The sequence below is a fragment of the Oculina patagonica genome, chromosome 12 (genome assembly GCF_052425735.1).
Source record: "Oculina patagonica isolate OP01 chromosome 12, crgOcupat, whole genome shotgun sequence".
In the NCBI taxonomy this organism is placed as follows: Eukaryota; Metazoa; Cnidaria; class Anthozoa; order Scleractinia; family Oculinidae; genus Oculina; species Oculina patagonica.
In genome coordinates this window covers 23,998,245-24,019,665 of record NC_135769.1, presented here as the reverse complement: position 1 = coordinate 24,019,665, position 21,421 = coordinate 23,998,245, and the positions used below count along the sequence as shown (strand labels likewise).

The window sequence follows — 21,421 nt, the reverse complement described above, 5'->3', positions numbered from 1 at the left end:
TAAATTCCCCTATGTGTTATTTCTTTTGAAGAGTTTACTGCAGGCAATTCGGAATTTTAAAGGTTTCAGGCATTTGTATTGTGTGGTTCTGGAAGCCAACATTTCTGAAGGAAAGTGACTGTGTGAAGCTGAACTTGTATTTTCAGCGGGGAGGGGTGGGGGTTCAATTCCAAAAAACCATCCATATGGAAAAATTTTTGAACAAAACATTGTGCGCTGCAGATAATGTCTATCGCCAGCAGTCATGTATGGTATTTATTTTATACTCCTTCTTTTCAACCTTCTAAGAATACCAAAACAATAGCGAGGTGATTTGGTATTTTGACAGGGTTGTCGAAAGTAGTTTGCAGAGAGAGGAAAGAGAAAGGCATTGGTCGCATTGCATATTTCATACTATCTAAAAAGTTGAGTTCAGTTCAATTGTTGAAGAAGGGGGGGGGGGTGCAGTAGTCTAGTGATTAGTGCACTTAATTTTGGTCAGAGTTCTGGCTTGCCTTGATCTCAAACAGTACATCTCTTTATCCAGGAGAACAATGGAAACTAGGTACGAAAACCAAATGCGAAAATTCATTTTTTTATCCTCTTGTGGGAATGCTAAAGCATAGTCAATCCAAGTGGTTTGAAAATGCCAATATATGATTTTGTGCTAGCAAACTTTTTGGTGAGCTAAAATTGTAAAAAACCATACCAGTGTAATGAGTCTCCATTGAGATTATTCCCTGGGCCTATTTTTGTACCAGAAGCATATTTGGAGGGCTTGCAAGGAGGAATTTAACAATTCAAAAAAAAGGGCTTGCAACAGCGAACTTGTAAGGTGCACATAAAATTACTACATGGGTGAACTCGACGTTTTGAGACGAGGGAAAAACTGCAGTGGTCAAAGAAACTCAACAAACTAATAACCATTCATAACACATCAAGGAAAAGGAAATAAAAATCTGATATTAATCAGCATAGGATTTTCACGATTTTATTTCTTGGTATTCGGAATTCCCCTTAGTTTAAGTTTCGATTGAGCAGATATTAAATTATATCACACACTCGGGAGTGTTTCATCACATTTTCCGAACATTAGATGTTAGTCCAAGATACTGTGCTGTGTGCTGTATATTCCACTCTTCTCGGTGTTCGGAAATTCGATGAAACACTCGTGTTTGGTGTGTTATATCGAGAGTATTTTTTTAGGGGTTGGGGTGGGTGGGTGGTTGTTTCAAGGAACTGGAGGTGACGGCTTGGTCGGTTAAAACCTGGCAAGATGTCAGTTCACGAGTCGCTTGGTGAAGCAGTGCAGTAAAGGAATGGCGATCTCGTTCGGAATCTTCACAAAAGGAAAAGCTGTGTTGCTGCTTTGTAGAGAAGTACTCGGATGTTTTGACTGAAAAATACCTAGTAGCTACAAATTGTACTATTAATCAAAATTCTCGTCCTGCCCACCCAAGGCTCCCCCCGCCCCTCGTCCGAGAAACTAGGAAACGCGCGGAAAGCAGGCAGAATACAAAGAAATACACTTATGCAATTTAAGACGTTTACGCCGGTACTGTGCGGAAGAAAGAAATGGAAGACTAGCCCGCTAAGGTATTCTTAGCAGAGGTCGAAGATACGCGCAGTAGGCGCGCGAGCAAGGTTGTATTGTTAAAAACTTTTGCTTCGTAAAGGGCACACATGGAGAACAAACAACCCTTGTAAGAAGGAAGGGTTTTTGTCTAATAAAATGCGGAATTCTTATTGATTTGTGCTTTTTTGCCGCTATGACGTAGAATTCGCAAGGTATCGTCTCTTAACAGTGCCCCCCCCCCCCCCCCCCCCCATTCTGTGGTCTGAATTTCAGATGTCTTCCTCGGGTTGCTTACCCCCTAGAAGACGACGTCTGAAATTCAGGCAACCTATTCTCTGCATTCTGGGTAAGGTGTGAGGACACCTGGGTCTACCACCACCACAAAAAGCTAAAAGCCCACGAGTAAGTGCCTGTTTACATGGAAGGAGGGTAACCCTTCTATAGGGTTACCCTTTTAGCCATGTAAAAGCTTGGGTTACTCTCCGTAGGAGGGTCAAGTTTATATAATAAAGGCGATCAGATTATTGTCACATTGCCGCTAACTATAACTTCGCATGGCTTTGCACTTATAAATTAAACCTGGAAAATTATTTCGGAGAACTATGCTGGCAAATCCAAGCCGGTACGATACAGAAAGTCAGAACGATTGTCAGGGCAACAGTTTGGCTGCTGGAATAGAATATTCTCCTGCTGATATCCAATAATTAAAAGACGAAAATCTTGACCAAAACGAAGATTCGGCAGACGGAGCCGTACTTAATCGGCAACGCAGTAAAACAAAACGGAAAAGAAAAGCGGCCAATCGAGCAGACTCTATCGAAAAAGGCGAAGAAGTGGACATGGGTGCCCGAGATCATTGATCTTGAACTGCTTCTAAGATGTATAAAAGCAAATTGATTGCAAGGCTGGTACAACGGCAGGAGGGCAAGATTTATTGGCCAATATTTCAACTAGAAGATTAGTCTTCTTCAGGGCCAGTACTATAATATAAGGAAAATAACGGCTCTAAAATTTGAATTTGGATAATACAGTGTGGGTTAATGTTTAACTAATACAGGCTATATAAAGATATGCGGTGACAAGATATATAATAATAATAATAAAATTGAAAAAACCAAAAATAATGAAATTGTCAATGTTCATTTCTGCTAGTTAAAATATTGGCCAATAAATCTTGCCCTCCTGCCGTTGTACCAGCCTTGAAATCAATTTGGTTTTATAAGCACTTAGAGTGACGTCTGGTACGAGCATTTCTTGAACAAGAGATCCGGCAGCAGAGAAGCCAAGCAGTTTTTTCTTCGTTGCGTGGTCCCCTGCATCCAAACTGTTTATGTATAAAAGAGGTCCAAAGACTACAATACGCCGTGCGAATTTAACGGCTTCAGGTTTCCGATGTTTTTTTTTTGGCGGAGATAGCCCTTGGGATAGCCCTACACATAGAAAAGAGGGTTATCTTTTGACCCTTCTAGGAGCGTTACCCTCCCTCCATGTAAACAGGCCCTAAGTAAAATAAAACAAAAGGAAAGATGAAAACTTGGTGAAAAATCTGTGTATAGAAAATTCAATTGTATTTACTATCAATTAACCAATACCAAGGACAATATAAAGGACATTAATTTGAATAGATGATACTAAAACCAAAAAAGAGAAGAGAAGCGAACGCCTTTGAGAAAGGGTAACTTCTCAGTAATAGTGTTGTCAGAGAAAACCCCAACGGTGAACCCCGTCCCGCTCGATCCAAGCATGGGAAGGGATTTTGACCATGTTGGAGAGTACCTAGAAGTTCTTGTATAAACAGCCCGATAAACAGGCTGTTTTCTTGCGAGGTACAGGGAATCCTTCAGAAAATTTTAGGAACGAAATATTATTAACCGAATTAACGCGCCGCTGTTGCCTTCTCGAAAATCGTAGCTGGCCTTTTTCATGCCCAAAACGACATTTCTTTTTTTTTGCCTCTAATGTTAGATAATGTTTATTTAAACACGGTCAAATTCTTTCTCTCCGAAACAACAGGCCTTACTTTCCCCACGACACGAAAGTTTGAGCTAAAGAAATGTCCAGTTTTTGATCACATTTTAATCTGAAAATCGTAGGCGATTATGGGTCTTCCGAACAGATATTCACCGAAACGGTCTGTTGAGTACTGGGTACCCCCGATTTGTACTTTCCTTCTGACAGGTGCACAAGAAATTAAAGGGCTTAGATTAAGTGTCTATCTAGAAAAAACGCGCTGTTAAGTTTTCAGAATCGGAACTGCGAGTCTGCTGAATCCGTTGCTGTGGAAGCCTATCTTCTTTTCCTTTGGTTTGATCAGTTGTCGAAGTTCGTCGTTTCTTTTCTGTGATTCATGCATTATTTTAAATCAATATCATCGAATTTTGGAAAGTACACAAGTCAGACCCGAGCACAGGGTACCCAGGCTTAACGTTTGACCACTCGGTCAAAATGGCGGCGGCAAAATTGATTTGTATGAAACTTTATAGGTTAAATAAATATCGAAAGATATCACTTTAATAAACAGCCAGTAGAGTTGATTTTCCACGTCATATGTTGTCTATGTGAATGCTAAACCGCAATTTTAACCGATTTTTTTAAACTTAAGTTCACTGTTAAAATGCTTCACACATACAACATATGATGTGAAATATGAACCTTTCTGGCTGTTTATAATATTTTCTTTCGATGTTAATTTTCCATCATGTTTCATGCAAATCCTTATAATTTTGCTGCCAGCATTTTGACCGAGTGGTCAAAACGTGACCTTGCGCCTTTGTGACTGGAACCACTCGGACTACTGCTGATTTGAATAAGAATAGAAGCTATTCAAGAATGATGAAATAAACACTTACCTTATTATAGGAAATTAACGCTTGTGTTAATTAAGGTATTTGAAAGAAGTTACTTCCCAATGAAGGAAATTAACGCAAAAGAGGGGGTTACATTTCAAAATGAAGGAAATTAACGCGAAGTACAAAACAGGAACAAGTTTATTTCACACGGAATCCGGTAGTTTCGCCTACAAGTATTTTCGCCTACAGGTCGATTCGCCTACAGTGAAGTCGCTTCGCCTACACAACCTGAGTTGGTTCGCCTACACCAAAGTCGATTCGCCTACATCAAAGCTTGCTATGTTCGGAAAGATAGAAGAGAGGAATACCTAAATAAAGTTCAATATTAATAAAGTTTACCTTAACTTGATGGTATGTGTGTGTTATTTTCGCCGAAGCAAACAAATAAAGAGCGAGCACACTAAGTTCTAATTTGTCACACGCCATAATTTTACTTTATTGTGTCACACACGTTATTGCTAATTGACTTTGATATCGATGTAAAGTAAGTTGTTTAACCATGCAGTTGAACAGTAGCCCGTGAAGGTACTTGTGATTTTTTTTTCTTGTTTCTTTATTACAGTGTATAAACATTTTCTATTGTTTGTACTTGCGAGCTAACAGGTAAATTGCGAGCTAACAGCTGATTTTTTTCCATAAAGATAACTTTCGCTTGCGCGTGCAAACAAAAAGCAACTTAAGATATTTTATTTCATTGTTTGGCTTGTGCGACGAAACATATTTCGATATTTTTTTCCATTTTATTATATAATGCTAATGACGTCACTGGGGATGCTAATGAACTATGAATACCAGTTTATCTATGGCCTGCTCAAGTTACGTGTCATTTTTTTTTCTTTGTTAAAACTTTTCTATTGTTTATACTTGTGAGTTTCTCAACAAATAAGGCTAATTAGCGCCTCGCGCCAAGATAAGTGTGATATTTTTCTCTTTGTTCCTACAGCAATAAATTAAACTAGGTAGCACCGCGAAGCTATGCGCGATGCGAGAACTTCCTTTCTCGGTCCCAGGCCTTGTGTCTTCCCTAGTCCATACTTATTAAAACATTACACGTGACCAGCGAGTATATAAAAATCCCCGATCGCAACCTTAAGAAATACGCTCTACTATAAAAGATGAAGTCTTCAAATTCGAGAAAAAAAGTGTAGGCGAATCGACTTTTGTGTAGGCGAAACAACTCAGGTGGTGTAGGCGAATCGACTTCACTGTAGGCGAATCAACCTGTAGGCGAAAATACTTGTAGGCGAAACGACTGACATTCATTTCACACTTGTTGACGTATAATCTTAACCGCAAACAATTCGTGGTACTTTTCCCAAACGAACGTTCTTCACATGTACAGTATCAGTGACATCGGCAGATTTCCGCCCTGATAAAATAGGGATTTTTCCTAGGAATCAAGAACGGCTTGACTGTATCGAGAAATTGAGGCCAAAATAATGGAAATTAACGCTCCACTTAATTAACGGCGCGGAAATTAACGTTAACAAAAATTAACGCGAATATTTGACATTCGCATAAATTTCATGAAGCGTTGATATCCTATAATAAGATAGTCTAGCTGCTTTTCTTATTTAAATCAACGATTCGAGTTGATCCGGCCTTTCGTTCCTGCCTTTTAGTAATTGCGTTCGACGGAGGAAGAAAGCTTTAATTTTTAACCTTGTCGGTTGTCTGTGATCTCATGGGTTCCCCGTCAACCAATGGTTCATCTTTTCCGCATTATTTTATCTCATTCGAGGTAGTCACTGGAAGGGATAGCTAGGAGGTCCCTAGGGTGTGACCCAAAATGTCTTTCAGGCTTTTAAGAAACGCACACTCAATCTGAGAAGGGAAAGTAATGCTTCCTTCTTCCCCCGGCCTCCTTAAAGTCATTGAGATGTGACAAAAAACACTATTATTCAGGTAGTATTTATTCACGTATTTATATATTCTGTATATGACTTAAAAATGATTTAGAGCTGGTATGATGTAAATATGTAACATGTTATATTAACCTCATTCCCAGGGCTTTCTAAATTACAAAGGGAAAAGCCCTGGGAACGAGGTTGGTGTTAAATGCGTCACATGAAGCAACAGTGAAATAAAATGTTTTGTTGTAAATGGTGTAACTGTCTTGCTGAGTAAAAAAATGACTTGCTAAAACAAAGAATAACATGGTTGTCTTTGCTGAATTAAAAATATGTTAAAAATAAGTGACTTAAACCCTTCTTCGCCCAATGTTTACATCATCTACAAGTTCATCCTACAACTTACTGTTCTCCGTAGATTTTTTGTACTCTTTTGGAAAATTTAACTATTAATAATAAATTATAATTATCATGACCTGCCTCCCTGCATGCTTGACATACATAATGCTTGTCTCTATTAAAACAATAGAGTGTTTCTGTCGAGAAACTATCAGCTGATAGTTGCCCTGCGAAAATTTGATGTTCTTAAAACAAATATTAGCCCGAGAAGCATTTTAAGAACATCAAATTTCCAAGGGGTAACTATCAGACTGATAGTTCCATGACAGAAACACTCTATTGTTTTTATTGTTCACCCACTAAATTTTCTTCCGCGTGCCCAATCAAAAACGAGCATCGTGAATTATGTTTTTACTTTTCATGATAAAAAACTCAATTGAAAGCCGAAATTTAACAAACAATACAAAACCAGACAAAAAACCCACTAAATGCACTGTATTTAGTGGGGTTTTTCTGTCTGCAGGCCCGCTTGTTTACAAGAAATTTCATGGGCGGGCACTATCCATCCGGGCTTTTTTCTTGTACGGCACTATGGGCTGATAGTGCCCTCTGCGGATGAACACTATCCCGTTACGTGATCAATTTAAACCAATCAGAATCGGAGAAAATTTAGTGGTGAACTATATTGTATCAGAGAGCTCACTGAGGACACGTCACACGAATTACCCTTCATAGGACTGCAATGTGTGCAGAGGGCTGGTTAGTTATTAAAGGAACTATTTTAAGGCAAGCTAAGAAATTGGATGATCTAAAATATTAGATTTGGCTTTGATAAACTTTTATGGTAGCTAGCTTAATATCTGTGATTAACTTTACCCTTATGGAAAACTGTTATGTTTTAGAGAATTTAAATTATAGAAATAGACTTAATTTAATATTGCTGCACTAGGATAATAAATTATTATCGAGCCGCAGTGACTGCACCTTCATTGGTATCTTATAATTCACTCTGTTGATTATTTATTCAAAAATTTGGAAAACAAGAAAAAAATAATTATTATTTGTCTTTATTTGGTAATATAAGCTGATGGCAAAGGGTAAAATGTGATAAACCCTTAAATTTCTGCTATAAATTTTCATTAAAAATTGTACAGAATATAATGTACCTAGTACAGTCCATTCTAGTCTCCTTTGCAGCTGCTATTTGGGATGTCATGCAATGCTCCATCCAAAATAGCAGCTGCAAAGGAGACTTGGTCCATTCTGTCAAATAATTATTCATAAATAAATTTAAACTTATGAATTAAATCATTCACTAACTTTAGGTGGTGTCACACACATTAACTTTCCTAGAGACCTGTGTATTTGTCCTTGAATTGGCACATAATCAATTTTTTCTCCGTCAACTGCTATGGTCCCTGGCTGACTTGTGTCTGGCTCTAAACGGAATGCAAATGCCCTGATATACTTAACGTGATGGCTGAGAACATGCGATCCATCCTTCATTTTTCCAAACAGATCCAAAAGCGCCATTCTCCCAGTTCCAGATTTCACATAAAAGATTCCCATCAAACCATCTCCAAACTTTCCTTCAGGGTTTGCCATGAGGTCTGTACCCAGGTGACTCAGGAACACTGGACAGCCAAGAATGAACTCGCCTTCCTCCACCTTCCAGCTGGGTGGCAGCTCTGAACTCAGGGGAGGTAGCAAATTATTTGATGGCCCATGGCATAAAAGACCTTCATTACTGTCTTTATGAACCAGGTCCTTAACTGTCTTATTGCCTTGACAGTTTTCCCTATGATTTAAAGTGGTGCTCGCATTGTCCTTCACCATACCATCACGCAATTCTCCAGGGCTGGAATCAAAAGCAAGATTATTCTCTCCACCAGGTGTATTCTCTGCTGGCAAATAAGAAAGGCGTCCTCGGTATTTACGCAGCCCAATAATTCTTGCTATAGTGCCAACAAGAAATCTTGTCTCTCCTAGACATCTGTATTTCTCTGACTCAATGTCGACATCAGACACCATTCCCCATGTCACTGAAAGAAACGCGTACAGCTTCTCTGTTGGTGTCACCACAGAGCAGATGTCCAAATCAAGTAGATTTCCACGTATAACACCAAAAATAGCACTAGTCAGATCAAAGGGCTCCCTGGCAAAACAACATTGACAATGTTACAAACTTCTGTCATTGTTTTCAGCACTCTACAAGGTCCATGACAGACAGCAACTTTTACTTCCCAGTTATTCTAGCCTACAGAAACTCAAATGATTCTACATTACCGTATTTACTCGAATAAGCGCTGCATTTGGGACAAAAAAGTTAATAAGCACTGCAGTCCTGATGCGACCGCTCAAATAAGCACTGCACTTGAGACGCGAAAATTCAATAAGCGCTGCGGCACTTTTTTTCAAGTAAATACGGTAGTTTTAAAATCTGATGTCATGTGACCTACCCAGTAGCATGGAGAGCAGAAAGACAAAGTGCATTTCCAGAACCTGTCGGAATGACGCCCAGTGGAATATTTATTGCAGCCTCCCAATCAGGACGCTTCATCAGGCCATTAATAACCTAGTATATGTAAACATAAGGGCGTTACAAGCAATGCAGTTTATCAGTTAAACACCTGTCTGTTGTAATCCAGTGGATCACAGGAGCATATGGCTCATCAGTGTGACGGCAATGGACGTCTTGGCAATTAAGGATACTGAAAACAAGCTAATGCTTCACAACCCTGCACTAAATATTTAAAGCTTAAGATAACAATGTAAAAAGACTGAAAGAACCATAACATTGTTAAAACAAGTGATAATAAGAAATCAAGTGGCTCGTCAGGCCGGAGCTTATTCCGATTTCTGTAGCATTAAGCAGCTAGAAGTATTTGTACTCCCCCCTGGATGGGAGGCTCGTCCATCGCAGGGTTACCCCCCCCCCCCCCCCCCAGCAGTAAATATGCCGGTACCCATTTATACATCTGGGTGGAGAGAGGCACTATGAGAGTAAAGTGTCTTGCCTAAGACCCCAATGCAGCGCCCCGGCCAGGTCTCGACCCCAAACCGCTCCCATAGATCTTAAATAAAATGGATTCTTTTTTTAGCTCATTGTACAGCGCAACTGAATATTTATATACTTTCTAAATTAGCTTCTCTTTTCCTAAGATGAAAAAAATAAATATAACAGGGTGACAAGAAATCAGCATTTGATCAAGGGACTCACATTTTTACTCAAGATAACAGAGTCTGACTGCAGGCTAAGATAATGTAACCTGGGGTATGACAATATGTAGATACCTCATAGACTAGACCATCTCCTGAACAAATCACAATCCCATCAACATGAAGAAGGTTCATTGACAACATGATCTCCACTGCATGGCCAGCATATTCTATACAGAAAACAAAAATATGATAATATGTCATTTCAACACTCCCCAACCTTGAAAAATGAAATTGTATATGCCACATCATTCATTACAGTGCGATGCGCCTTACCGTGGCCACCCAACAAACTTTTTTACAAGTGCGCTCTCGAAATATTATTATTTGTTTGACGAACGTGCCACCTTGCAAAGTTGAATACGATCAAATGGATACTTATTACATCGTATTTATCAACAAAACGCAGTGAAAACGTAAAATATTACAAGATAACACTTGTAAAAAAGTTTGTTGGATGGCCACGGTAAGGTGCGTCGCACTGTAACATTTGAGAATAATATCTTCTCAAAAATCATTAAATTACAGTTACTGTAGTAAACCAAAATTGACAAACGACACGAATCATGAAGCCAAAGGTATAAAGGGCACATTCTTTTGGCTCAACTGTTGGTTAGCAGAGGGTCCCCTCTTAACTATGGGTCGATTTATGGGTTCTAGGTCTTTTCATGCACTGTTAGCTCGCCTGAAAGATCAAGTTGGCTACAAGGCCACTGGAAGGTAAATTCGAGGCAAATGAACTAATCAGTTAAAGTTTATTTTCTTCAATAAAGTAGATTTAAATACGTGATTCGTGAAATGGTATAAAAAATATATGTGATTTGTGAATTGAAGAAAAATAGGCTTGTGATTCAGGGATGCCACTAAGGGCCGGCTGACGGCTAATTTAAACTTAGTAAACTTTTAGAGCTGCTAAGGCCAGAAAAGCCAGCTAGGCTTGTTGATGAGCTGGCATGGTGCTTTCTTAGCTACATCCCTGGTGATTGGTGATTGGGAAACCCCCTCCCCTCCTTTACCACCCTGTGTTAGTAATGGAAAACACCCATTTGGTTATGCCACCTTAGGATCCAAATGTACATTACAAAGTAAATGGAATTACCTGTGGTCACTGCATTAAATTCAATTTCAGCTTCATTCAACATTGGCTCTACTTTGTCATAAAAGATTTTTAAACTTTTTCCAGATCCACTGAATGGGTTGATAAGTATCAGTAGTTTGCGGGAAGATGGCAATGTCCCTTCTTCTGTAAAATAGATCGAAGAGAACATTTAAAACATAGCTTTAATATGGCCCTAAGCAATGTCTAAATATGCCTCCATACCTAGCTTGATGTAAACATCAGAAGAACAGAGTTTGTTTCGTCTCTGCAAAGAAACTTATCATAGACCTTTTGGTAAAACCAATTCCTCAAACATGGCATTCAAAGTCCCGCTAGCTTTTAAATTATGGTGGCAATCTGGCCTTATATCTCATAAGTAACTTGAAAATAATCAAAGTCTCTTCGAGATACCGACTTTTTTGCATGAAGTATGAGTCGAAGGTTTATCCTGTGCATTGCTCTTCAAACTTATCATTACAGTTGCTTTGCAGTTTAGTTGAACAATTTTCTATCTTCGCAGAGGAAATGCAGCCATATAATTTTGTCAAAAATGGCTCGTCCGCACCGCGTATTTATACACATATTCCTCAACATTACACAAATAAACAGTGCAAATTTCACCGAGATCTGACAATTCTATACTTTAAAATTGCAGGGACCTTTCGAGGCAGTCGATTACGGCAGCGAAATTAGCAAATGAAACAGGAAAATATGCGTTCGACGCTTTGTTTTTGCGACGCCATATTTGAATAGCTATAGGTAGACCGCTGTTCAATTTGTTCAAGGCCGTATCGTTACGATTGCTCCACGAAAAAGCACGAAAAAAATACGGATATTTCCGACTACTGTCGGAGAAAACATTGCGAAACAAATCCATACACTCAAGCTGTGTTTTGTCTGGGCTCTGCAAGGGTCGGATATCAAGACAGCTTCTTCGTGGGCTTAAGAAGGATTAAACAAAAGCCATATATACAGTGAATGCTTTCGAATTATATTTGAAGATGAAATACGAAAGAATTTTGCTGTCTTTTACTGAAATTCCACTCGAACTGCGTAGATACGATCGCATGTTGTAAAGCCGATTCATGCAACATTGCTGTCAACGCGAGGTCACGTCCCTAACGACCTGGGCTGATGACGAAATAGAATGGCGCTTATAGCGACCAAATTTGGCCTAATTTTTAACCGCTCCTAAGCTAAAAGAAGCCCCCAACTCTTGCATTTGTTTTAACTTCAATAATATCTTTGAAAAGAGCGAGTTTTTTGGTATAGTTTATTTTTGACGTTTGTAATTTTTAAAAGATGTAAGTGCTAGTGATTATTTATTCGTGTTTTAGCATTAGTTACGCAATCCATTGTTTGTGCGACTCTTTTTATAGATCGCCTTTCAGACACACAAGCGTTGAGAGAATTGCGGTCATAACGCCCCCAAGGTAAAACGCCCCCGAGACATAACGCCCCCTATCAGACATGACGCCCCCATTGTAAGAAAGCAACTTTTATTTGTAATTTTATGATAACGATAGCAGAAACATAATTTTACAGTTTTCGATCGTAAAAACCGAGTTTATAGTGAGCGGGTTCGACCAATCCAAGGTTCTTGTACTTTCCTATTTTTGTTGTTTTCTCTTTTCATTACCTTTTTATCCTTGCCTCGTAATTGTAAAAAAGAGTGAGAAAACTAAGTGTAACCTAGTAAAACTAGCGAATGCTACATAATGTTTAACAATGGAATCGCACCGTAAAAAGGTAAGTATATCTTTACATAGCTATTCATCTTACTACTCGTTGCTCACATGGATCAAGCGATACCGATCGAGTAACAAAAACAGAAGAAAATGCAAACAGGCCAGTAAACTACAGTAGTTCATATCATTAATTTTATTACATCCTCAGATCCTTCTCTTCTCTGATCTTTATCTGAATATATAAATCGCAATAGGGGGCGTCATGTCTTATAGGGGGCGTTATGTCTCAGGGGCGTTTTATCTTGGGGGCGTTATGACCGGCTACCCGTTGAGATAAGAAAGCTGACATGTCACTTTTAAAATTGTTATATAACGTTTGTAAATGTGACAAGTCACGTTTTTTCCACGAGATCGCAAGTGATCACCCACAGCGGAAAGAAATCCCTTGAGAAATTAAAACAGTCCCTTGAGAAATTAAAAAAGTACCTTGAGAGTAGACAAGAATGTGGTTCCAAATTTTGCCCCACATAAATGCTATTCTCCTACTTTTGCTTGTAAACAAAAAAAAAATCTATGCGTATTATTCGTTATTAACTTATCAAGTGTTTACAGACAGTAAGATCAACAAGGAGACTTGTAGACTGCGAGAGCTGACGGCTTTTTCGGCTCAAGTTTCACCTCTGCTCTCGGGGTATCCGGTCACCTCGCCACCAAGCAAGTTCGCCACCAACCAACTCGCCACCAAAACTGGTGTATTCCTCGTTCTTTAATCCATGAACCGAGGTGACTTCTCTTAGTGGCGAGTTGGTTGGTGGCAAGATTGCTTGGTGGCGAGGTGACCGGCATTCGCTCTCGGAGGCTAGTCTCGTGACCGTGCAGTGATTTACCACCTGTGATTTCATCAATACCTCGCAAAAAATAAATTAACCATAAGTTATATTCTCTAAAAAAAATCATCAACAGAAATTTTCACATAGTTGAATGCCGTGACTAAGCAGTAATCTTACCTTGAACGTCATTCAAATTCTTTTCAGGTTCCTTGATCAACCATAAAATAGTTCGAACCCATTGTTCAGCTATAGCAACATTCGACTCTTGGCAATCGGCAGATGCGACTTTAAAGCAAATTTTCTGCCTGGCTCTTTTCTTTTCAGAAACTGGACAAGAATACACTTGAAAATAAGCGGCAGGATCGTCGTCGGGCCCTCGATAAGCCTTTGCACCGTAAATATCACTCAAATTCGTCGTCGCTGTTGTTGCGGACCGGTGCTTTCCAACGCACGGGCAACATCCTTCTGCGCTCTTGCTGTACGTTAAAGATTTCCTTGAAAGGCTCACGAAGAATATTTTTTTCGTCGGCACAAGTTCAAATTGTCCGCCAAGGATGTCCGCTTCTGTATCAGTCATGATTGTCAAAAAATAGCTGACCGGCTGACTGACCTTCGACTTTGTTCGAAGATTTGTTACTGGTCAGCTGAATGACGTTAGAAGTTATTTGACGTTGTATCATATACCGCGAAATGTAACCTTGCCCGGGAGTGGGGGAAAGTCGGAGGGTTCGCCCAAAATAGTACTTTTTCATGGTGGAAATATATATTATAGCTACGGTAAAAGTAAGAGAAAATCTAATTAGTTTACATGGGATGCATTGTATCCATACCCCAGGATCCATACTGGGGCTATGCAAAGGGGATACCATTTTCTATGGAAGATAGGTGGGGGGGGGGGGGGGGGGCAGGGATGATGCAGTGGTGAGAGCGCTTACCTCCCAACAGTGTGTCCGGGGTTTGATTCCAGGACCTGGCATAATATGTGGCTTGAGTTTGTTGATGGTGACATACATACACACATCATTTAATAATTATTGATAATGCAGGTCAGTTATCGGCAACATAAAGCTGATGTGGGTCTGGGAGTAGGTCCTTGCTCTGAGGATTTTTCTACAGGTTCTTTGATTTTCCCCCTCCCCCAAAACCAACACTACTAAAATTATACCCAAAAAAATGCCCACAATATATAATATATAATTTTCCATTGGCAAGATGCAAGAGAAATGCAAAGGGTAGCATTTAAAGGAGAAGTTCACTCCAGAATGGTCATTTATTTTCTTTACGCCAATAAAAAGTTTACACAAAGATATGTTATTCACCAAAATTTCAGCCTCCAACGTTCACTATAACCCTATGTAATATTTCCCAAAACTCACATCTGAACGTCGCCATCTTGGAGCTGGTAATGTGCGTGACGTCAAAGAGCTCAGCCTAAAGTTTGGCGGGAAAATTTTAATAGTCGAAACTTCTTGTTTTTTGTATTTCTCGAAGCTCTGTTTGAGCAAAATGGATCTGCACAAAGAGGCATTTTGACAAACAAAAGCCACCACGAAGAAACAAGGAGTTACGAGTAATTAAATTTTCCCACCAAACTTCAGTCTGAGCTCTTTGACGTCACGCATACATTACAAGCTCCAAGATGGCGGCGTTCAGTGGTTGAGTTTTGGGAAAGATTTCGTAAGGTTATAGCGCACGTTGGAGGCTGAAATTTTGGTGAATAACATATCTTTGTATAAACTTTTTATAAGCGTAAAAAAATAAATGGCCATTGTGGAGTGAACTTCTCCTTTAATAGACTAACATCCAATCTAGGGGGAATGGGGGTTGGGTGTAACAATACTCCTAGTTGCTTCATGCTGACAACAGGATGAATTCAGTGTAAGCCACTTATCTCTAGTGCAGATTTTACTTTATCCCTTTTGCAGGGTAATGATACAGGGAAGAGGTGGAGGCTGTGTAAAGACAGCCAAGCATAATAAAGCAAAGCCCACAAAGAGGATCTGAGGGAAACTGCCAACAGTCCAAGACTACGACAATCTAACTTTGATAAGAACCCCTTCACACTTCATAGAATAATTATTGTTCATTCCGCAATTTTATTAAATTTTCTCTGTATAAAATATTCTTTAAATTGCATTACCCATGTCTACTATATTTACACTGTGTTTGTCAGAAGTCAGTCTGACCACAAATAATAATACACTAATACTACTGTATTATCAAAACACGTTCAGTTATTGTCACTATTCGAAATTTAAGAAAGGAAGCTTTTAACCATGTAATTCTATCCCTTTTTTTGATCTGGAATAACTCTGAAGGTAAAATGACTGCATTTTTGAAATGTATTGACATATCTTTTTTCCCTAAAATTAAAAAAAAAATCACAAGGGATTAATTTTTCTCCCTCGAAGGACAGATGTAAGAAAAAAACAAATTGCAATGCAAATACTGGAGTTTGCTGATAGTGTTCTACAGTTACACTTTATTTTAGTAGATATTTACTGAACTGTGTCCTGTAGTAGTCATTTAGTGCCATGTCATGAGCATAGAATTCTTAGGTAGTACAAGTAAGTCTTGTAAGAGGTCAAAATCCAAACTTGGTGGCCATTTAGGAACCACTGACTTTAGAATTAATTCTGAAAGCAGCAACCCAGGCCTTTAGGAAACAATCCCTTCCTTACCACATTGTAACACCAACTGAAAATAATTATTTACATGTGATTCCATTTACATGAACATGGTCAAAGTCACCAAGGCAGCTTCTTGGTGTTTTGGATGGTGCAATCCTCGACTGCTGTAAAACAAAGGATTCACAAAACAAAGGATACACTTTCACCAATGCCAATCAATGTCAATGTTCAAAAGCAAGAAAATTATCATTGATTGATTTCTGAACATTGATGAGGTCGCTGAGGCTGGGTATTGTATTACCTGAAGGCCAATTACCTAAACAAAAATCTTACTTTAAAAATTTTACAGATTCACTGCACTTTTACAATAGAAGCCTTCAGCAATGAAATAACATTTTTACCCTGTCTTGTATTATATCTTACTTGGGCCACAGGGGCTTCAAATGTTCAATTTCCTAGCTACAGAATTTTCTGTGTATTTAATACAATATTAAAAATATAATAACATTTCTTTAGCATCTAGGCACTAGTACACTGTATGTAGTGCAATTTCTTTCATCCCCAGGCCTGCGTCTTACAGTAATGAAGAACTAACTTTCCATCAGCTCCAAAGCACTACAACACAGAACAACAGCAACAAAAAATCATCAGTTAGGAATATTTCAATAATGAAACATTATCAGTTTCTATCAGAAACACAAAGTTTAGGGAAGTGAGAAATACCAGTTTGGGAAAAAAAATTAATATGCAATCTATTGGTGAGCATTTCATTTCAGAATGTTTCTGCACTTGATAGAGACACAGACAAAACATACTTTCTACAGTTTGTATGTATTTAAAAAAAACTGGGTGGAGAAAAAAAGAAAGTAGTTCAAATTTTTTCCTTGCATGCTAGTAGCCTGCGTCGCAGACGTAACCTAACCCCGGCCAGTAACGTCTGCGAAGCAGAGCCAAATTCCTTGTTCTAGACCCTCGACCGCTCAACGAATTACCGGAAGTGCATTTCAAATTTCTTTTCTTTTGAATCATGTGGTGCCAACATAACACAACGAACAAGGGAGGTAAAAAATCCTAAACATCGAGCTAAAAAGACAGAGCACCCGATCAAAATAATGCAAGAAGCATAGCCTTTACAACACAGAAACTGCTGAAACAGTCTGTGGCGAAGCCGGACCAAGATGATCCGTGATAAGACACTACATCTTGCAATAGTATTGATTAAAATGCCAGTCCCGGTGTCAATAAAATGCAAGTAGTTTACATTTTCATGGAACATTTCAGATCTTGTCTTTCCAGGGCGAACATTTTGAGAGCCTAAAGCATACCGGTATCTTGCAAATAGCATTGAGCCAAAACAAACTGAACTAGCACAACATGTAGCAGAGTATAGATTTAGAGGTGTCATTCAACTCTACAAACGGAAACCAAGCAGTGCTGACTAATGACCTCTAAATACTTCCTTGGCCACAATCTTACGGCTCTATTCAAAACATCATGCCTCCAAATAAAACAGTACCCTCAGAAAGAAGTCAGAAGCAAATAAGGTCGAAAGACCGAACTTAACATAGACTGGCAAAGGTACGTATAGGTCTGTCACCTTTATTTACAATTAAATTTACAAACACATCGCTTCCTTTAAAGAAAGCTTTGATGGCTTTTTTTTATCTGGAAGCAGATCAGCGATTTCAAACTGCGATTTCACTGCTTCAAAGGCTCTTTTCTATTTATCTTCGCTATCTCCGTCACGTTCGCTTTCTTCTCACTGACTATTCGCTTCTGGTGCAATAAGACGTGACATTCTTTAGCCAATTGGGACTAATCACAGCTCATATGACAATGGCCTTTTTAAGCTGGCCAATCATGGTGCATACTCAAATCCTGGTACACAGTTGGGGGCTGAGAACAAGGAATTTGGCTCTGACTCGCAGACAGACTAAATCAGGATTTAGTTTCGTCTGTGGCGCAGGCTAGCATGCTAGTTCTCATGCTAGTTCTGTAGTTTTATAGAGTTACAGAAATACAGTAAGCTTTTAGCATGTGTATTCCAGACCTACAGGGCATTTTCTAAATAGTAACAGTTACTCACGTCATATAAGTTCTGTAATGTCTGATCAGGAGTTGGTGAAAAGCACTGACCTACATAAACAAACTGAAATAAAAGACAGAGTTAGCATCAATACTATGCGGCCCTAAACACTGTGCCAACTTGTCTTGTATCACCAAGTTTAAAATAAACTAAAATTAAACAAGTCATACCGTTCCAGTGTGTACAAAATTTTAAATGCAAAACTGCCACACTTTTTTACATTTAATGTGGCTATTTGTAATTTAGGCTAGGTTAAACGCAAAACAATGCTGGCCAGCAGTTTCTCTCAGGGTTTTGGCGTGGGGTGGCCAGGGGTTTTGTGCAGGGGCCCCACATGGCTTACAGTGTGGCTTCAGATGTCAAGGCATTCTGAGTTTGCTTTCGCTTCGGATAGTTCTTACGGTGCTTTTATTCCCGGCCCATCCCTCCCTCTTGTCATGGTAAGTATGCGGTAAGTATTTGTGTTTCCACTGTCTTTTCAGCGTGACGGTGCTGGGTAGGTGGTTGCCCCTCACAGGGTTGTAATGGATACCCTTCCCTTTCGGCTCAGCTGCACTCGTGGCTCCACCCTCCTTGTAGGCACCATTCCCCAAGCTCATCTATTGTTGATGAGTTTAAAACTATTTTTTTAAAAAAATGATTTGTGTTCTATAAAAATTGAGGCATTCTGGTTGCTGTAACTTCAAATGATAGAGTGCAAATTGCCTACCACAGGGATCATAGGAATTTTAATTCACCTAAAGGGAGGTGGAAGGGGCATTTCATTTGGTGGGGAGGCAGGACATTAAAGCCAAGTTTTTCCGTTCAAATGTATTGCATGCATTCCAGGACATTTTAATATCAATAGACAAATAAAGAAGAATATTGCTAGGGAGTTTATTTAAGATCGCCAAAAGTCCCCATTAAGTAAAATCTGCATACCAGCCCAGTGGCCCATCAGGCTGGAACTTATCCCAGTTTCAGTAGCATCCCCCTGGATGGGATGCTAGTCCATCGCAGGGTTACTCCTGCATTTAAAGGGGCTACGTCACGCAATTTTAGGCAACTTTGGGACTGACCAACTGGTCATAGAATTAACTGAATTATCACAATAACGGCTTAAATCTGTAGAAGAACTACAGTCGAAGCTCTCATAAGCGGACACCCTCGGGACGCGAAAAAAGTGTCCGCAACTGGAGCTGGCCGCTTACGAGAATGGTTCTTGTAAGCGGCCACTAGAAGTGTAGGGGATAGATGGCCGCTTACGGGAGCTTGCCCAGCTAACATAATGGTAATATGCATGTTAGTGGTGTTTCGAAATGTAACTGGACGTGGATGACGACAAAACAAACACTGAAATATGGTACTGTAATTACAGTAAAATCATTGTGACGAACGGCGATGTGAAGTTGATTGATTAATACAAGATACAGAGGTTTTTTATATGATTTTCTTTGCGGTGTCCGCTTACGGGAGCTTAAAAACAAAGAAAAAGTCTAAGTCGTAAACTCGGAAAGTGTCCGCGGCCGCTTACGGGAATGTCCGCTTACGAGAATGTAAAAATACAGAGTTTGTATGGGAGTAAAAACGGGGTTTCTAACAAGGTGGCCGTAAGTAGAGCTGTCCGCTTACGAGAGTGTCCGTTAAGAGAGCTTCGACTGTAACCTAAAATACCATGACCTAGCCCCTTTAAGTCACCAGTACCCATTTACTGGTATACACCTGGGTAGCCAGAGAGAGGCACTATGAGAGGAAAGCGTTTTTTCCAAGAACACAACACAATGACCCTAGCCAGGGCTAGAACCCGGACCACTCATTCCGGAGTTCAGCAGAGATTCCAACCCTCCCGATTTGATGCGTTGCCTCCCACTCTCCCGATTTATATCAGATTCTCCCGATTTATCATGAAATTCTGAAAACAAGAGAAAAATTGCTAATTTTTTGTACTTTTTGCGATCTGAGTGTAGCAAAAGTAAAGAAAAGTACCAAAAATGTTTGTGAAAAGAATAAAGACTTTATAGAATAACTCAGAAATGATGTCAAAATGCCGGAAATGGCACTTGAGTGAACCTAAATTTGCAAAATTTCCCTGTGGAACATGCTTCCAGACCCCCTAGAGGCGCACACCTTCAGCGCTAAAAATACTCCCTTTTTTCCTTCAAAATGGGTTGGAATCTCTGGTTCAGCTCACTAACCAAAAGGCCACCATACTTCCCATTCAGGGCAGATAATTTTCTGTCAAATGCCTGGTGCATAAATCCTGTATCAACTCACCAGTGAGTCTTGTGGCTCACACTTGATATATTTTTTAATAAATTCTATAATATATGCCACTTGTTTTGATCCATCCACTACCCATTTCTTTTTAACCATGATAGGGGCATCTCCAGCAGCTTTAAGTAAAACTTCCACTGCAACAACAACATAAACAGGGACAAGATTTCAACAAGTACATTCATGAAGATGAAGTGTTCAACATGACTTAAGCACGGGACAAAGAAAAAATTCTGAGTCCCCGACTGGAATCGAACCCATGGCCTCCCAGATACCGGTTGGGCGCTCTAACCAACTGAGCTACGAGAGACTCGTTGTGAGCTGGGCCATTACTACAAACTTGATGAATTCGACATTGCTGATCCTAGCAGTATGCAGGACGCGTGTCACATATCAACCTAGTAAAATGGCCCAGCTCACAACGAGTCTTTCGTAGCTCAGTTGGTTAGAGCGCCCAACCAGTCTCTGGGAGGCCATGGGTTCGATCCCCTTGGGGGACTCAGAATTTTTTTCTTTGTCCCATGCTCGAGTCATGTTGAACACTTCATCTTCATTATTTATTACCGAGCTGAAAATTTACCATCTTTATTATTTACTAAGTACATTCATGTTTTCATATTCTTTCCTGGAGATTTTATAGCAGCTAGTTATTCACAAGACAAGAATGCCTTTGAGTTAAGTTATCATTAAGGACGGTAATGGACAAATGAACATTGAATGGCACTAAAAGGGCACGGAACTTTAAAACACCGAATATGCATAGAAAAAAGAATTTACATGCCACTGCAAACACTTTACGCTGATTCCAGGTTCAGCATAGTGCATACCCACCTTTCTTTTTCAACGATTTCTTTGAGGTTTCACTTTTCTGTGCTTGAGCGTTGTGATTGTTTGTAGGCTGAGCTGGTTCAGACATTTTCCGTTGCGTTTCAACCATCTCGACATGTTCGTCTTGCCCGCCTCCTCCTCCAGCATCCGCCATGTTGGATTTTAGAGCACTTCGAGCTTTTTACGATAGGTACG

The 21,421-nt window shown here is 39.5% G+C and overlaps 2 protein-coding genes across 3 annotated transcripts; both read right to left on the bottom strand.

The window, feature by feature from the left end:
* Positions 1 to 6,299: 6,299 nt before the first annotated feature.
* LOC144632275 (sphingosine kinase 1-like) lies at positions 6,300 to 14,051 on the bottom strand. 2 transcript variants are annotated; one of them, XM_078490885.1, is made up of 5 exons: positions 13,607 to 14,051; positions 10,912 to 11,055; positions 9,888 to 9,982; positions 9,053 to 9,168; positions 6,300 to 8,748 (listed from the first exon to the last, which is right to left on the bottom strand). In XM_078490885.1, exons 1-5 carry the CDS (start codon positions 14,004 to 14,006, stop codon positions 7,902 to 7,904), a joined length of 1,602 nt encoding a protein of 533 aa, XP_078347011.1. In that variant the 5' UTR covers positions 14,007 to 14,051; the 3' UTR covers positions 6,300 to 7,901. The 2 variants fall into 2 exon arrangements, with proteins under 2 accessions (XP_078347011.1, XP_078347012.1); XM_078490886.1 differs by having other exon boundaries at positions 10,912 to 11,052.
* A 1,460-nt stretch (positions 14,052 to 15,511) lies between these two features.
* Positions 15,512 to 21,395, bottom strand: LOC144632340 (autophagy protein 12-like). Its single transcript, XM_078490970.1, has 4 exons — positions 21,230 to 21,395; positions 20,399 to 20,535; positions 18,146 to 18,208; positions 15,512 to 16,674 (listed from the first exon to the last, which is right to left on the bottom strand). The coding sequence occupies exons 1-4, from the start codon at positions 21,378 to 21,380 to the stop codon at positions 16,615 to 16,617; spliced, it is 411 nt and encodes a 136-aa protein (XP_078347096.1). The 5' UTR covers positions 21,381 to 21,395; the 3' UTR covers positions 15,512 to 16,614.
* Positions 21,396 to 21,421: the final 26 nt, after the last annotated feature.

Bases quoted from the DNA above. Each gene is read 5' to 3' on its own strand.
- LOC144632275 (XM_078490885.1), bottom strand. From the start codon at position 14,006: ATGACTGATACAGAAGCGGACATCCTTGGCGGACAATTTGAACTTGTG. The intron at 11,056-13,606 runs GTAAGATTACTG...TCTATTTTACAG, and splicing joins GAATTTGAATGACGTTCAAG to AAGAAGGGACATTGCCATCT. The intron at 9,169-9,887 runs GTATCTACATAT...TACATATACTAG, and splicing joins GAGATGGTCTAGTCTATGAG to GTTATTAATGGCCTGATGAA.
- LOC144632340 (XM_078490970.1), bottom strand. From the start codon at position 21,380: ATGGCGGATGCTGGAGGAGGAGGCGGGCAAGACGAACATGTCGAGATG. The intron at 18,209-20,398 runs GTGAGTTGATAC...CTTTTATTTCAG, and splicing joins GTGAGCCACAAGACTCACTG to TTTGTTTATGTAGGTCAGTG. The intron at 16,675-18,145 runs GTGAGTAACTGT...TCTGTGTTGTAG, and splicing joins CATTACAGAACTTATATGAC to TGCTTTGGAGCTGATGGAAA.